Source organism: Bufo bufo, chromosome 5, assembly GCF_905171765.1.
Source record: "Bufo bufo chromosome 5, aBufBuf1.1, whole genome shotgun sequence".
Lineage (NCBI taxonomy): Eukaryota > Metazoa > Chordata > Amphibia > Anura > Bufonidae > Bufo > Bufo bufo.
The window spans coordinates 271,874,995-271,893,601 of NC_053393.1; the positions used below are offsets into that span (position 1 = coordinate 271,874,995).

General features: G+C 42.6%; 1 protein-coding gene across 1 annotated transcript in view; it reads right to left on the reverse strand.

Annotated features, from left to right (window-relative positions):
* Positions 1-18,607, reverse strand: part of TRIO (trio Rho guanine nucleotide exchange factor) — a 796,191-nt gene that overhangs the window by 531,250 nt on the left and 246,334 nt on the right. Inside the window, 4 exon segments of the mRNA XM_040431356.1 lie at positions 1,096-1,262; positions 2,381-2,576; positions 9,223-9,397; positions 12,576-12,745. Coding sequence (XP_040287290.1) covers positions 1,096-1,262; positions 2,381-2,576; positions 9,223-9,397; positions 12,576-12,745 — 708 coding nt within the window.

The window sequence follows — 18,607 nt, forward strand, 5'->3', positions numbered from 1 at the left end:
CAGCCAACTACTGTCTGCTGATTACCTACCAGGATCAGAAATGTGCACGTAATCTGCAAAACAGCTGAATGACCAGAGGGGGCATCAGAGCGCCAGCGGATATTCCAAGTAAGTAACAAGCATTCCCATTTCTATCACAGCAATTTATTAATCTTAATGACACACCCCTTTAAAGAGGTTGTCTATGATTTCCATCTATATCTGATTGTCGGGGGTTTGATAACCCACACCCTCGCTGATCAGCTGTTACAGGATAGCCCCTGCACTGGAAATATAAAGCTCTGTCTACTTCTGTAGTGGATGGAGCTGGTTACTACCATTCACTGTAGCACTGCTCCCAGTTATGTCCTCTACACGAACTGTGCAGTTCTAGAGCTACCCTGAAACAGCTCATTGGTGGGGCTGCTTGAGTACAGGTCATCAATAACAAAATACTGGACAACCTCTATTCACTTGAACAGGAAATAGCTGTCCCATAGAAGTGAATGGGACGGCTGAGATATAATTACACCTTCTCACTGCTGCGGTTGTGACACGGAGCAGGTAAATAGTGAAGGAAAGGCTGTGCTCAATCTGATATTGATAACCCATCCTGAGGATAGGTCATCAATATTAAAAAAGCGGACAACCCCTTTAAGTCTGCATATGCAGACTGTATGTACATAACCAGTCTAAAGCTGTCCAAACTGTCAGCCAAACACCTGCTCATTTAACAGCTATTCTTTCTGACTCCCCAATACAAATACAAGCTTGGTTCAGCCAATTGTGTTCTGAATTGGGAGAGGGGAGTAAGCGGCTGCTAGATACCTCTGACATCAGCTTGCCTCATCTCCATGAACAAGCAGTTCGGGAGTAGAACATTATAACGCCAGAGTCCTTTCTAGTTTCCGACATCACCTGCTGGGGGAGAGTCAGGAGGCTCCATATTAACAAGCCGGCTGGTCCAGCTGACTTTATTGTAATAGGACTGGGCAACTTAAATCCAAGAACGTTCACCCACTTGCAAAATCCACTGCAGATGAATCTATAAAGTAATAATCTTTTAAATGTAATTGTAAAGTTAAATATTTTACTTCATTACTATAGGTGTTATACCTGTTTTACTTCAGCTTGAAGATGGCGAAGCTGAACACATTGCTCTAGATGTTTTCTGTGTTGCTCTGCTGACAGATCCAAATCCTGTTGTTTTTCATGCAGAAATTCAAGTAAATCTTGCACTCGTGTTGCCATATCCACATCTCTATCACAGAGAAGATCAACTCCTATACAAAAATGAACACAAAACAAGTATATAGCTGCACTATGGCCAGAGATTTGACAAAGTAACTACCGTAATTTTTCAAACCAGCATATTAATGACACTATTAGGGAATGTTGGAACAGTGCACTGTCTGAAAAATCTGAATGTGAAAAGCTGTACATACATAACATTTTCCTTAGGGCAGTCAACCACAATATCTCAACCATGCAGGCTGCAAACATATTGTGGAAAGTGAAGAAATATTTCAGATTTGTTTAAAAAAAAAAAAAAAACTTCCAGAATGCACGCTTAACTCAACTGTTCTTGAAACTCCCGTATAAGTAAAATGATTCTGGGAGTTGTAGTTTCAGAACAACTGGAGTGCCAGAGGTTGCTGATCCCTGGGCTAGAAGAACGTTAAACATAGAACATGCACACACAAAAAACAGACCTTGTCTGTATTGAGGTCCGCAAACCACAGATCCATAAAATACGGCCCCCTTCTGTGTGTAATCCAAGTTTTTCTCACTCCCATCACTAGATTAGACTATTCTTGTCTGCAATACAGACAAGAAGAGAACATGTTCTTTAATTTGAGGAGTGAACACTTGGATGCAGACAGCACATGGATGATATATTACGTTAAAGCAGCCCACCTTCAGCCGACTGTGATCTCCGCCTTTCTAAGCAGTTAGAAATGTGAACAAGTTGTTTTAAATCCGGCAAAATAAGGTTTAAAACAAGAACAGGACCGCAGTGCTAGTTGCTCCAAGAGAGCTACAGCCTTTAGAATTCACATTGGGAATGAAGCTGCAGGTATATACAGCTCTCACTGGGACATGTTTCTAATAACTGATACAAGGTGTCTAGAGCTGCAATCTTGTTCTCATTTTAAAGCTTAGATTGTCAGCTTTAAAACAAACCCTTGCTCACAACCATCAGTAGCAAGGGCGTGTGAGATACGTCCTTGGCTAATAAAGTGCCACCATGCAAATACATATAAGTTATATACTTAACAGGGAAAGGGTTAAAGAAAGACCTTGCCTATATGCTCTGCTAGGGCATAATGACATGATAGAATGAGCTCTACCCTTTTAGTGCTACAGCTGGATCCCAAAGATGTCACAAATGACTAAATACCTGAAGCTTGCACCTCATTGACATACTGTAGAAGTTCTTGTCCTTGGTGGATAACATCAAATGTCAGATTATTAATAGTTAGTGCTTTATCGGCATGGTGCTGTAACCGCTGCTCTGCGAGAGTGAGGTCCTCTGTGTCAAAGTTGTTCATTTGTAAATTAAGTTCTTCATTCCAGGATTCCAAGTCTGATATTATCTACAACACAGAAAGAGGGGAACGAGAAAAGGAAGGTGAAGTAATGTTCAATAAATGATTAAAGGGGTTATCCGAGCCTGGAAATCCCCCCCCCCTCCCCCATATACCCAGGCCCCTCACACTGATGCTACTTACTTGGCTACCCGCATGGTCGCCACAGTTCTCCCTATGCACGGATGAAAACATCCGGTGTCGGGGGCAGCCAATGGCAGGTGGTGATCACAGCTTGACACCCCAATCCCTCCCCCCAAAAACAACACCCCCCCCCCCCCAAAATATTATTATTTTTTTAAATAGAGAGTTGTGCCTCTTATGCCACCAGATGTAAAGTTAATGCTCCACCCTTTAAGCAGGCCCTAAGACATAATATAGGATAATAGTTAAGTACCTCATCTGCAGCCAGCTGTTTTGGGGTGATTGCCCCTAATCAGTACAGAGCAGAGAGAACTGGCTAAGGATACTTTCACACTGGCGTATCTGAGTCCGCTTGTGAGATCCGTTTAAGGGCTCTCACAAGTGGCTCCAAATGGATCCGTTCAGCCCCAATGCATTCTGAATGGATAAGGATCCGCTCAGAATGCATTAGTTGGGCTGCGTTCGGTCTCCGTTCCGCTTTGGATGCGGACACCAAAACGCTGCTTACAGCGTTTTGGTGCCCGCTTGACGATGCGGAGCCAAACGGATCTGTCCAGAAACACAATTGAAGTTAATGGGGACGGATCCGTTTGTACTGGCTCCGCTTTGAGACGGATCCGTTTCTAAACGTTCAGGTCTCTGCGCATGTCCAGTAGTTATCTTTCCCTCCCAGCATCGTCAGCCATCTTGGAGGAGCGACTTGCTGAACACTGGTAAGTATTGGAAGTTTGTCTGTCTTTATTTTTTTTCTATCTATCTATCTGGAATTGGGTGGGGCTCACTCTGGAGTGTCTTGTGAAGCAGAGTCCTGGTGAGGCTCTGTGTGAGTGGTCTCAGCCGGGTGGGCTGAGAGGCCACGAGGCTAGGCGATAGCCTGAACTTTGGGGGACGCGGTGACGCCTGTGAAACAAGGATCACGAGGCCAGAGTCGGGAGGACTACTGGGCCACAATCCCCCAAAAGGTATTGAAGTGTTCACTTCCCCTTAAAATTTTGCACATTTGTCAATTTTATATATATAATTTTTTTGGGGGTTAATTTTTGTTTTCTAAAAAATAAATATAAATATATATATATATATATATATATATATATATATATATATATATTTTACTTCACTGTGTCTGAGTTTTCATTGTCCTGTACAGGGGAACAGAAACCTTGGGCACTCCAGCTGCGGTGAAATTAAAACTACCCTAGTCTCACTACTGTGCGTTTATTATAACGCCCTTGATAGTCTATTTTTTATTTTTTTTAAACAGCATTAGTGCCAAAGGTGGCTGAACCATGAACATGACCATCAATAATGAGCTATCTTTTGGATCTTTATTGATCGTATACCCTCTGATTGGCACATAAACAAACAAATGCTTGTTCATTGCTCAATCGTGTGCCCTTTCATATGAGCCCTTGTGGGAATCACGGTCCATAAGCATCAAGAATTCATTAATAAATTGTAATTTTATAGTTTGATTAATGATTTCCCGATGATGCTCTGAAATAACTAGTGTGATTACCACAAGGGACACGCAAGGGACATACTGCGGTTAAGGCCTCTTGCACATGACTGTATGCCCTCCGTCAGCGGGCCATATGTCCCGTAGTAGCATTGATCGTGCGCACGGGAGTACACAGCATCATAGTTTATAATGATGCTGTGGAAGTCGGGTTGCCCGGGGGGTTATTGTCTAGCACTAATAGATCATATGAGTGCGGGACAATAGCCCAGTGTGCGGCACAACATGGACAGCATCATGATGCTATGTACTCCCGTACACACGATCAATGGCGATCCGGGACATATGGCCCGCTAACGAACATTATACATTTTTTAGTGCATATAGCCATGTACAAGAGTCCGAAAGGTGTGGTCCGTGATCATAGCTGAAACCGGACCGACTTGGAATTTCAACCAGACAGCCCCCAAGAGATTAGCAATGGAGCCTTTAACCCCTTAAGGACTCAGCCCTATTTCACCTTAAGGACTTGGCCATTTTTTGCAAATCTGACCAGTGTCACTTTAAGTGCTCATAACTTTAAAACGCTTTGACTTACCCAGGCCGGTCTGAGATTGTTTTTTCGTCACATATTGTACTTCATGACACTGCTAAAATTGGGTCAAAAAAGTTAATTTTTTTGCATAAAAAAATATAATTTTTACCCCAAAAATTTAAAAAAATAGCAAATTTCAAAGTTTCAGTTTCTCTACTTCTGTAATACATAGTAATACCCCCAAAAATGGTGATGACTTTACATTCCCCATATGTCTACTTCATGTTTGTAGCATTTTGGGAATGATATTTTATTTTTTGGGGATGTTACAAGGCTTAGAAGTTTAGAAGCAAATTTTGAAATTTTTCAGAAATCTTCAAAATCCCACTTTTTATGGACCAGTTCAGGTTTGAAGTCATATTGTGAGGCTTATATTGTGAGGCATTCTAGAAACTACACCCCTCAAGGTATTCAAAACTGTTTTTTCAAACTGTATTAACCCTTTAGGTCTTCCACAAGAGTTAATGGCAGATTGAGAAACAATTTTGAAATTTCTATTTTTTGGAAAATTTTCCAATATAATTAATTTTTTCCAGGAGTAAAACAAGGGTTAACTGCCAAACAAAACTCAAAATGGGTTGCCCTGATTCTGTAGTTTGCAGAAACACCCCATATGTGGTCGTAAACTACTGTTTGGCCAAACGGGAGCACATAGAAGGAGGGGAACACCATATGGGTTTTGAAAGGCAGATTTTGCAGGACTGGTTTTGTTTATACCATGTCCCATTTCAAGCCCCCTGTTGCACCCCTAGAATAGAATTTTTTTTAAAAAGTGACTCCATCTAAGAAAGTACACCCCTCAAGGTATTAAAAACTGGGTTTACAAACTTTGTTAACCCTTTAGGTGTTCCACAAGAGTTAATGGCAGATGGAGAAACAATTTTGAAATTTCTATTTTTTGGAAAATTTTCCATTTTAACCCTTACTTTATTACTGGAAAAAATGGGTTAACAGCCAAACAAAACTCAAAATGGGTTGCCCTGATTCTGCAGAAACACCCCATATGTGGTCATAAACTACTATTTGGCTAAACGGCAGGACATAGAAGAAGGGGAACGTCATATGGTTTTTGGAAGGCAGATTTTGCTGGACTGGTTTATTTACACCATGTACCCTTTCAAGCCCCCTGATGCACCCCTAGAGTAGAAACTCCATAAAAGTGACCACATCTAGGAAACTACGGGATAAGGTGGTTGTTGTTTTGGGACTATTTTAGGGGTAAATATGATTTTTGGTTGCTCTATATTACTCTTTTTTGAGGCAATGTAACAAAAAAAAATTTCTAAAATTGTTTCTACATTCGCTATTTAGTTTTGTGGAACACCTAAAGGGTTAACATAGTTTGTAAAGTAACTTTTGAATACCTTGAGGGGTGTAGTTTCTTAGATGGGGTCACTTTTTTGGAGTTTCTAGTCTAGGGGTGCATCAGGGGGCTTGAAAGGGACATGGTGTAAAAAAAAAAAAAACTGTCCATCAAAATCTGCCTTCCAGAAACCGTATGGAGTTCCCTTCGTTCTATGCCCTGCCGTGCGGCTATATAGCCATTTACGACCACATATGGGGTGTTTCTGCAAACTACAGAATCAGGGCCATAAAAATTGAGTTTTGCTTGGCTGTTAACCCTTGCTTTATTACCGGCAAAAAGGATTCAAATGGAAATTTTGCCCAAAAATGGGTGTTTTGGCACCGTTTTTTTTTTTTTATATTTTTAACACCGTTCATCCGAGGCGTTTGGTCAAAAGTTATTTTTATAGCGACGACTTTTACGCAAGCGACGATGCCCAATATGTATGGCTCTCAGACTTTGGAGACACTAAGCAGGCATCCTAAAAACTGCGGCCCTCCAGATGTTGTAAAACTACAATTCCCCCCATGCCCTGCTGATGGCTGTAGGTTGTCTGGGCATGCTGGGAGTTATATAGTTTTACAACATCTGGAGGGCCGCAGTTTGAGGATGCCTGCTCTAAAACTAATATTTTTTTGGGGAAAAAAAATTGTTTCCGTGTCTCCAAAGTCTGAGAGCCATAGTTTTTTATGTTCTCTAGTGGACTGTTGGGGATTATAAAAATTTAGTACTCCATGGAAGTGTGATACTCCCTGAAGCAATCGATAACGCAGAGGCCTGGATGATCGGGGCACGTGTCACACTGAGTGGTGGTGTCCTTCCGTATCCCCCTCTTGTGACACACTCTGCACTTTTTTTGGGTTCGTCCCTTCTTTCCAGTATGGGGGACCACACCTGGAAAGTGTTGGCCAGGGACGATCCAGGCGCCTCCAATTCCCAAGGACCTCCGGCCTGCTCTTTCCCGGTCTGAAAAGATCAGGTCTTTGAGGACTGCCTCATAGAACTGGAGGAATGTCCCTGTGCTGCCAGCGCTTCGGGATAGTACAAAAGAGTTGTACATGGCAACCTGTACCAAGTAGACCGCAACTTTTTTGTACCATGCCCGGGTTTTGCGCATGGCATTATATGGCTTGAGGACTTGATCAGAGAGATCAACTCCTCCCATATACCGATTGTAGTCGACGATACAATCGGGCTTGAGGACCGCTGCCGCGGTACCTCGCACAGGGACAGGGGTGGTGCTGTTACCGTGGATTGTGGACAGCATAAGGACATCCCTCTTGTCCTTATATCTGACCAGCAACAGGTTTCCACTGGTAAGTGCACGGGTCTCACCCCTGGGGATAGGTACCTGGAGGGGGTAGGCAGGGAGGCCGCGTTGATTTTTCCGCACGGTCCCACAAGCGAACGTGGATCTGGCGGCAAGAGACCTGAACAAGGGAATGCTGGTATAAAAGTTGTCCACGTACAAGTGGTAACCGTTAACCAGCAGTGGGTACATAAGGTCCCACACGAGTTTCCCGCTAACACCCAGAGTGGGGGGACATTCTGGGGGTTGAATACGGGAATCTCGCCCCTCGTACACACAAAATTTGTAAGTGTACCCTGAGGTACTCTCACAAATTTTGTATAGCTTCACGCCGTACCTCGCCCGCTTTGTGGGAATATATTGGCGGAAACTGAGTCTCCCCTTGAACGCAACGAGAGACTCATCAGCCACGACCTCCCTTCCAGGTACGTAGGCCTGTTCAAATTTGGCCCCAAAGTGATCGATGACCTGCCGTATCTTATACAGCCGGTCATAGGCAGGATTACCTCGGGGTGGACATGCTGCATTATCGGAATAATGCAGACATTTCCGGATGGCCTCAAACCGGGGACGTGTCATGGCCATACTGTACAGTGGGGTCTGGTATAGGACGTCCCCACTCCAGTATTGCCTGACACTGGTGGGGGGGGCGGGGGGGTCTGGGGTCTGATAGATGGATCAAAGAAAGTTTAGTGTAAAAGTTTTTTTTTTTTTTCCCTAACTAACTTTTCCCTTCTTTCCCTTCCTAACGGTGCCTCTCCCTCACTGACCCTAACCTACCTGGGTGGCGATGGGTGCAGGAGGGTGATGGATGGCGATTAGGGGGACGCAGGAGCTGGTGCTGAACGGTGCTGCACGGTCAGGGTGCTGGACAGGAAGAGAGGAGCGCAGGAAGTTTGAATCTCGCGCCTCTCTCCCCTGCACCAATCAGCACCCTGGACAGCAGTGTTCAGCACCAGGGCCAGCACCGCCTCTCCAAATCCTCGGACTGCGATAGGTGGTGTATAATTACGCCACCGATCGCAGTCTTTTTCCGGTTCATCGGGTCACAGGACACCCGAATGGACTGGAAACGCTGAATTGACCTGCGGTTTTCTGCGATCGTCGATACGGGGGGATCAAATGACCCCCCCCCCCCCCCCCCCCCCCTGCATTGTTACGGGATGCCGGCTGAATGATTTCAGCCGAAATCCCGTTCCGATTAACCCCCGCGGCGCCGGAATCGCAAATTAAAGCCATGACGTACCGGTACGTCATGGGTACTTAAGGATTCGGGACCCATGCCGTACCGGTACGTCCTAAGTCCTTAAGGGGTTAAATTCTTCAAAGCTAATGACAACCCTGGGGATCTGAAAACATGAAGTGGGGGGACACTTTGAGATGCTACTCAATACAAAACGGATCCACTAAACGGATGCAAAAAAAGAAATGTGACAAACGGATCCGCATTACAGACGGATTCATTTGTACGGATCCGTCTGAATGGCTTCCGTTCGTCTCCGTTTAGTCATTTTATTGACTGATCCGTTTCAAACGGATCTGTGAAACACCAGTGTGAAAGTAGCCTTAGCTGGGTGAGAGGCCTTTGTCAAGATTCGGGGTTACTATTTATCCTTATAAAAAGTACCTAGTATGCTAATTTGCATACCCTTTTGAAGTAATTTTGCAGTACCTCTGGTGCATCTGCAGTGAAGGTGTCAAAGCAGGAACAACCGCAATAAATCTTCACTGCGGTGGCGCATGTTCAAGATTACAGGGCAAGGCATCAGAACAGGGCAGAGCCAAGGAAAGAAGATAAAAACTCACATCAATTGCATCTCTCTCAAAAATTCGCAGCTGCAGGAAAAGTTCAAGTTTCACTTTTCTTTCTTGGAAAAGCTCCTCCATCTGCGATTGAGCTTCATCCAGTTGCTGAAGAACACTTTCAATGTGATTAATTGAGCTGTTGTGTGGGGTCTTATTACTGGAAATTGCAGAATCCCTAAAAAGAAAACAGAGGAAATAAAAGACTGTTTAGATTGTTTGGTCAACAGATTCCTAATAGTCAAATTCAATAAAAAAATATTAAAACAGAGGAGCACCACCTGCATCCCACTATGCCATTTTTTTTGCAAACCACAATCATAAGGTTGTAACTTTGACACTGCAATGGTTTCATTTTAAATAACTCAAAGGGACAATTCAAGCCTAGTGCAAAATAGGATTGGTATGTTCTCTTCGTTGCTTCTTTAATCCATGTGTCATGTACTGAATGGCTAGGCCCTGAGCTAGGCATAGCACAAAGTATGGCAATACCAGTTATTTAGAAAGGATGTGTGGCTATCCCCATTGTAATTTATGGGAGCTGTGAAATTACATTTCTGCAACTTCCAAAAACTACAATAGAGATGACCACATCCATGTCCAGTCACCTCGTATTCTCTTTCTGGAGTGAGCAGGGGACCCACATTCTCCCAATCAGTGGGAGTACCACAAGGGATCCTAACCTACTACCTTTTCACAAAATGTGCAGTTGAATTATACGCTGATGATATCCCTCTCCTCCCCCCATTCATCTCTAGTAGCTGCCCTATCCGTTATAGAAAGATTCGGCCGTATATCTTACTACAAAATGAATGAAAACAAATCCCAACTCCTACCCTTTAATATCCCTTCCCAACAAATATCTGAATTAAAGTCAAAATTTCCATTGGACTGGCAAACTATTCATATAAAATACCTGGGCATTAATCTAACATCTTCTATTGCCTTATTGTTTCAACATAACTACCTCCCTCTTTTAGATACCATCAAAAACTATATAGCTTCCTATGGTAAATTTGAAATCTCATGGGTAGGCCGTATTGCTACTTTTCAAATGATGACCCTACCTAAGCTTTTATTCATTTTCCGCACAGTCCCCATCAGAATACCTTCTCACTTCTGTTTGGGCAGGGAGGAAACCATGAATGTTCTCCTTCTCCCTAAACAAAGCTAAAAGGGATGGTGGACTGGGATTACCAAATTTGGCAAATTATTTCCTGGCAACACAGGTCAATCAGCTTTTTAGGTGGTGGGAGGGGGATACTTCCATTCCATGGATTCAAATGGAATCCTCCTTAGCCAAACCTTACTAATCGATTGTTTAAATCCTTCCCCAACTAAGCTCTCTAACATACCCTACTTTATAGACCCCATACAGACGGCAGCAGAGTCTGTTTAGACAGCACGATCTGCTGTCGACAAATGATGATTTAGGTGCCTGCACAAACAATCCAGTTACCCATCGAACAAGCGTTTCTCTTGTTCATTGTTACACCAGCAGATAATTGCTATCGAGCGTTCCTCAATCTGTGTAAAGAGCCCTTTATGCTTACGCCTGTCCCGGGTAAACAGCACACACTAGAGACTTATTGCACATTGTTTATATTCATTTTCTGCTGCTGACTGTACTTCTGACTGGAAAGGTGGGGTGGGTGGGTTTATGTTGTTTTACTTGTGTTTTTCAATGTAAAAATCAATAAAAAAAATATAGCTAATTAAAACCGTGGACGTGGTTAGCTATGTTAATGAGTTTTACTTGAGATTTATCACAGAGGCGTTCATCAGCTATCTCCCCATATTACAGGTTTCTTAAAATTTCCAATAAAGCTGTGATGTCTCCAGTAACCAAGCAAGGCACTTGCATTAAAACTCTGGAGGGAGGCTATTTGCCCGTTGAGGTAGTCATTTTCCATTTCTACTTAATCTCACCTATTAGAAATTTATGTCAAATACTGTAGACATACCTAAATATCATAATAGCTGTAGGACTAGATGAAGATGCTTTGATTAATGCATTGCATTAATCAGTGTAATGTGTAGTACTCTAATTGAGTCACTATGAGGGGGCTCTCTCTGCCTCAGTGATGGTCTGACTGAAAAGTTAGGCAAAATTGTTTGCCGTGGTCAAAGTCCCCCTCTTTGTATAGCAGCAACATAGTACAGTGTAATACACATGCGAAAGTACAATACACATTATAATCAAAATCAATACCCCAATATCTGAGTTAAGGGGTTGGCCAATTTCCCGGAACATTCCTCAAAATGCCACAAAGTTATGTATGCTCCGTACATGACTGCAGCTGTCCTAATGAGTCCCCGGGCTGCAAGATGACATCTGGTCCTGGATACCTGTAGCTCTGCACAGGCGATGAAAGGCAAATGGATACATCTGGCAAATACACAGATTTCCAGTTCTGCCACCTGTATCTGCACGTGCACTGGATGCGTCCATTTGCTGTTCAGCTCCTGTGTGGAATTACAGGTACCCGGTATCTTTCTTCAAATCCATCAGAGAACAAACTTTGTCAGAATGTCACATATAATTGGGGGGGTTGGAGGATCCTTTTTTTTTTATCCCTAAAAGAAGTAGGAAGATGAGCATTTGGTCATCTAATTACTTGTGTACATAATCAGATTCTGCGTTCAATGCTAAGGGCTAATTCACATGACCGTGCTTGGTCTGGGAAACACAATCTGTGTGTCGGCCGCATCTCCCAGACCAACCATAGCTCCCCTGACCAGAACAGACTGCATCATAGTGTTTTATAATACAATCAGTTCCATGTGGGTCTATTGTGCCATATTCACATAATCAAGGGGAGCTGTGGTTGGTCCAGGAGATGCAGCCGACACACAGACCGTGCTTACCGGACCAAGCAGGGTTGTGTGAAGAGAGTTTCTCTCATATACAATGTTTTATCATTGAAAGAAATTAATTGCCACATCTGTACTACAAATTTATCTGTCAAAAAAAAAAAAAAAAAAAAAAAAAAAAGGGTCATCTCCAACAAAAAAATTATAAAACAAAGTTTTCCCACAATAAACAAGCCCTCTGAGTTATGTCATTTGAATAATAAAAATGTTATATTCTTGAAAAACAGACAGAAAAACAAATTATATTGTGAAAAAAAGTGTTTTAAATGTGTCAGTTGTAGAACATGAACTTGATATCATTGTAATCTTACTGACCTACAGAAAAAAGTTACCTAGTGAATATCACAAAGTAAACGCTGAAAAAAAATATATATATCTAAATCGGGCACTGGAAACTAAAAAGTGTACAAAGCGGAAGCAGAAACCTCTGCACACTGTAATTTCAGGCATTTCTTCTATTGCAGATTTTGAATTTTACTTACCTTAATTGTTGGATAAGATCTTCACCTTCTTTAATTATATTGACTGTAAACTGGAGAGTTGTTTGCTGTTGCTGCCCAAACCTCTTTATTAAATCCTGAACAGCTTCCACCGACTCTGCATAGACATCATCCAGTAGTTCCTTTTGCAAATCCTCCATCCAGGTCCACAACTACAAGTGAATAAAAAGTATACAAATTTTTCTTCTAAATGAAATACTGATTTAAGAAAATTTGCCACTGAATACTTAAATCCCATCATGAATTCACTTAAAATATATTCTGTAGATGATAGGTGATTCTCAAACTTGTGAGGCACACCTCAGAAAGATCCCTACACAACAAACCAACTGGCAGGGATCGATTAAAGTGACGTTACAAGCAACTCCCCCTGCCCCTTCTGTCTCTCCTACTGAGTCTTCCTCATTCCATTTGAGGGTAGAATGTGGAAGGAGACAGTGCAGTTCATAAGAACAATAATGCACAGACCCCTCTAAAGTCAGTACTGGGTTGGTGCAGTGAGGCTGCATTTCTCCCCCATTTTCTTTTTTTTAGACAACTGGGGGAAAAAGAGAACAGAACATGGCAAATTATACTGGACTCCACAGAGGGGAAGCGTTATAGGCAGCAGCACGCACTCCAGACTGTCCACCAGTGTTGTCATCATTCATGAATGATGTAGTAAAGCAGGTAATGTTCTCCTGGCATTTGTTAAGCCCAGACAGTCCATTAGGCTGCTAGATAGGCAAGCGTGATTTGTCACTTCACAAAACACCTATCCACTTCTGCAGGGTCCAGTGGCGGCGTGCAATCTGACACTTGTCATTGTGGTTGGTTATACACTCACCTAAAGAATTATTAGGAACACCATACTAATACAGTGTTGGACCCCCTTTTGCCTTCAGAACTGCCTTAATTCTACGTGGCATTGATTCAACAAGGTGCTGATAGCATTCTTTAGAAATGTTGGCCCATATTGATAGGATAGCATCTTGCAGTTGATGGAGATTTGAGGGATGCACATCCAGGGCACGAAGCTCCCGTTCCACCACATCCCAAAGATTTTCTATTGGGTTGAGATCTGGTGACTGTGAGGGCCATTTTAGTACAGTGAACTCATTGTCATGTTCAAGAAACCAATTTGAAATGATTCGAGCTTTGTGACATGGTGCATTATCCTGCTGGAAGTAGCCATCAGAGGATGGATACATGTTCTCATTCTGTTTACGCCAAATTCGGACTCTACCATTTGAATGTCTCAACAGAAATCGAGACTCATCAGACCAGGCAACATTTTTCCAGTCTTCAACAGTCCAATTTTGGTGAGCTCGTGCAAATTGTAGCCTCTTTTTCCTATTTGTAGTGGAGATGAGTGGTACCCGGTGGGGTCTTCTGCTGTTGTAGCCCATCCGCCTCAAGGTTGTGCGTGTTGTGGCTTCACAAATGCTTTGCTGCATACCTCGGTTGTAACGAGTGGTTATTTCAGTCAACGTTGCTCTTCTATCAGCTTGAATCAGTCGGCCCATTCTCCTCTGACCTCTAGCATCCACAACGCATTTTCGCCCACAGGACTGCCGCATACTGGATGTTTTTCCCTTTTCACACCATTCTTTGTAAACCCTAGAAATGGTTGTGCGTGAAAATCCCAGTAACTGAGCAGATTGTGAAATACTCAGACCGGCCCGTCTGGCACCAACAACCATGCCACGCTCAAAATTGCTTAAATCACCTTTCTTTCCCATTCTGACATTCAGTTTGGAATTCAGGAGATTGTCTTGACCAGGACCACACCCCTAAATGCATTGAAGCAACTGCCTTGTGATTGGTTGACTAGATAATTGCATTAATGAGGAATAGAACAGGTGTTACTAATAATTCTTTAGGTGAGTGTATAAGGCTTGCATGCAAACCATACAAGCCCGAAATAAATACTGATCCAAATAGCAGCTGCATCCCAATGTATATTTCCTTTAGGTAGCTTTCTCCAAGGGTGTACATAGACCGCTCTCTCATTTAACTCTGTCTAACTATCGCTCCAGCTTTATAGGCATTGCTACCAAAGAATAAGATGTGTGTAGCTTTCTGAATGCTCAGTGTTTGTATAAACATCATGCACACGCTTGTATGCATTCACTATGACTGACGTAGTTTATTTTAAATTACTATTATAAAGATATAGAGTTACAACAATTACTATGGTTTTCACAGATATGCTCATGTAGTGGCTTACCTCATGTACATCTTCCTCATGCTTTATTTCAGTGTGGACTTTCCCAACCTGTTTTCCCCATGTACATAAATCTCTCTGGCTGTTTACATTCTGTATGGAGCACTGCCTGTTGCTGTATCCAATGAAACCCATGATGCACTTCTACTTTCTCAATACTTTCACTGATTAACCCTTTCATGACCAAGGGTCATTGATGCCCTAATGTCCAGGTCAAAATTTACAAATCTGACATGCGTCACTTTATGTGGTAATAGCTTTGGAACACTTTTACTTATCCAAACGATTCTGAGATTGTTTTCTCGTGACATATTGTACTTCATGATAGTCATATATTTCAGTCAATATATCTCACCTTTATTTATGAAAAAATCCAAAATGTACCCAAAATTTAGAAAAATTCACAATTTTCCAAATTTCAATTTCTCTGCTTCTAAAACAGAAAGTCATACCTAATAAAATATTTATTACTTAACATTTCCCATATGTCTACTTTATGTTGGCATCATTTTGGAAATGTCATTTTATTTTTTTAGGACGTTAGAAGGCTTAGAAGTTTAGAAGCAATTCTTAAAATTTTTAAGAAAATTTCCAAAACCCACTTTATAAGGACCAGTTCAGGTCTGAAGTCACTTTGTGGGGCCTACATAGTGGATACCCCCATAAATGACCCCATTGCAGAAACTACACCCCTAAAGTTACTCAAAACTGATTTTACAAACTTTTTTAACCCTTTAGGTGTTCCACAAGAATTAAAGGAAAATGGAGAAGAAATTTCTAAATTTCACATTTTTGGCAGATTTTCCATTTTATTGCATTTTTTTATTTAACACATTGAGGGTTAACAGCCAAACAAAACTCAAAATTTATTACCCTGATTCCGCGGTTTACAGAAACACCCCACATGTGGTCGTAAACTGCTGTACGGGCACACGGCAGGGCGCAGAAGGAAAGGAATGCCATACGGTTTTTGGAAGGCAGATTTTGCTGGATTGGTTTTCTGAACGCCATATGTTTTTTATTTTTCTGCCGATCGTCTTGTGCAGGGGCTCGTTTTTTGCAGAAAGTGTTGAGGTTTTAATTGGTACCATTTTTGGGTACATAGGATTTTTTGATCATTCATTATTACACTTTATAGGGCAAGGTGACCAAAAAATTGGCTGTTTTGGAACAGCTTTCATTTATTTATTTTTACAGCGTTCATCTGAGGAGTTAGGTCATGTGATAGTTTTATAGAGAAGATCGTTACGGACGTGGCAATACCTAATATGTATACTTTTTCTTATTTATTTAAGTTTTACACAATAATAGCATTTCTGAAACCAAAAAAATTATGTTTTAGTGTCTCCATAGTCTGAGAGCCATAGCTTTTATATTTTTTGGGCGATTGTCTTAAATAGGGTATCATGTTTTGCGGGATGAGGTGACGGTTTAATTGGTACTATTTTGGGGGTCATAAGCCTTTATCGCTTGCTGTTGCACTATTTGTGATGTAAGGTGACAAAAATAGCTTTTTTTGGCACAGTTTTTTTTTTTTTTTTTTTATAGTGTTTATCGGACTGGGTCTATCATGTGATATATTTATAGAGACGGTCGTTACGGACGCGGTGACACCTAATATGTGTATTTTATTTTTTCATTTTTTTTATAGGAAAAGGCAATTTCTTTTTTTAATTTACATATTTATTTATTTATTTTTCATTTTTATTATTTTCACTTTCCTTTTTTATCAAGTCCCTCTTGGATCATGAAGATCCAATGGGGCTGATGGCTGTACTATACTTTGCAATGCTCTTGCATTGCAAAGTATAATACTATTAGATGCCCTGTAGGTGGCAGCACCGGATGCCTTTGCCATGGCAACCGGACGCCTTTGCAAAGCATCCGGTTGCCATGGCAACCATCGGGCGCTATCAGCGCTGCAGCCCCGATGGTTCAGAGAGGGAGCTCCCTCCCTCTATTAACCCCATGGATGCTGTAACCGCGCTGACACTCGCAGCCCCGATGGTTCAGAGAGGGAGCTCCCTCCCTCTATTAACCCCATGGATGCTGCAACCGAGCTGACACTCGCTGCTGATGGCGGCGGCTTAGGAATGGAGCCGCCGCCATCACACACAGCGGGGGCACAGGATCGGGGGCAGCGCTGGATGGGAAGGGGGTACTGGGGTACGGCGGCTAACCTTGAGGGTGAGGGAGGCTGGGGCAGGAGGGGCGGGGAGACAGCATGGGGCGGATCGCATCAGGGAGGGACTACATGGATCGGGCGGGGGAACTACTGCATCAGGGGCAGGCGCGCACAGGGGGGTGTTGGAGGAGCACAGATCGGGGGGCACAGGAAGGGGGCACAGATTGGGGGCCACAGAGACACTACCTGATTTCAGGCTGTGATCTGCGGAGCACAGATCAGAGCCTGAAACCGGCATTTTTTCCACTGCCGCGATCCGATTGGTTAGTCTGCACAGACTAACAAATCGGATCGATTGTCGGCAAGGGGCCACTCTGATTGGTCCCTTGCCGACATTACTGCACTGTATGCTGTCCGTGACAGCAGCAGGGCAGGGGCAGAAGCTTTAATCAAAGCGCTTTGCAGCGCTTGGATTAAAGAACTGTCTTGACGTTTATAGACGTGATAGCTGCACGGGGCATGTGCAGCTATCACGTATATATACAGATTGCAGTCGGGAAAGGGTTAACAACAAACTAGGACACTGCTATAAAATTGTATACAAAATATTCTTTACTAACCCCTTCCCGACATATGATGTAATAGTATGTCATGGCGGCAAGTCACTTGCCGCATTTTGACGTACTATTACGTCATGGTGATCGGACGGGCAACGGACACCCCAAAACACATTCCCCAACTTCTCCTGAGTACGGCGATACCACATATGTGACACTTTTTTGCAGCCTAGGTGGGCAAAGGGGCCCACATTGCAAAGAGCACCTTTCAGATTTCACAGGGCATTTTTTACACATTTTGATTTCAAACTACTTCTCACGCATTAGGGCCCCTAAAATGCCAGGGCAGTATAACTACCCCACAAGTGACCCCATTTTGGAAAGAAGACACCCCAAGGTATTTCGTGATGGGCATAGTGAGTTCATGGAAGTTTTAATTTTTTGTCACAAGTTAGTGGAATATGAGACTTTGTAAGAAAAAAAAAAAAGAAAAAAAAATCATCATTTTCCGCTAACTTGTGACAAAAAATAAAAAATTCTAGGAACTCGCCATGCCCCTCACGGAATACCTTGAGGTGTCTTCTATCCAAAATGGGGTCACTTGTGGGGTAGTTATACTGCCCTGGCATTTTAGGGGCCCTAATGCGTGAGAAGTAGTTTGAAATCAAAATGTGTAAAAAATGCCCTGTGAAATCCGAAAGGTGCTCTTTGGAATGTGGGCCCATTTGCCCACCTAGGCTGCAAAAAAGTGTCACACATCTGGTATCGCCGTACTCAGAAGAAGTAGGGCAATGTGTTTTGGGGTGTCTTTTTACATATACCCATGCTGGGTGAGAGAAATATCTCGGCAAAAGACAACTTTTCCCATTTTTTTATACAAAGTTGGCATTTGACCAAGATATTTATCTCACCCAGCATGGGTATATGTAAAATGACACCACAAAACACATTCCCCAACTTCTCCTAAGTACGGCGATACCACATGTGTGACACTTTTTTGCAGCCTAGATGCGCAAAGGGGCCCAAATTCCTTTTAGGAGGGCATTTTTAGACATTTGGATCCCAGACTTCTTCTCACGCTTTAGGGCCCCTAAAATGCCAGGGCAGTATAAATACACCAAGTGAC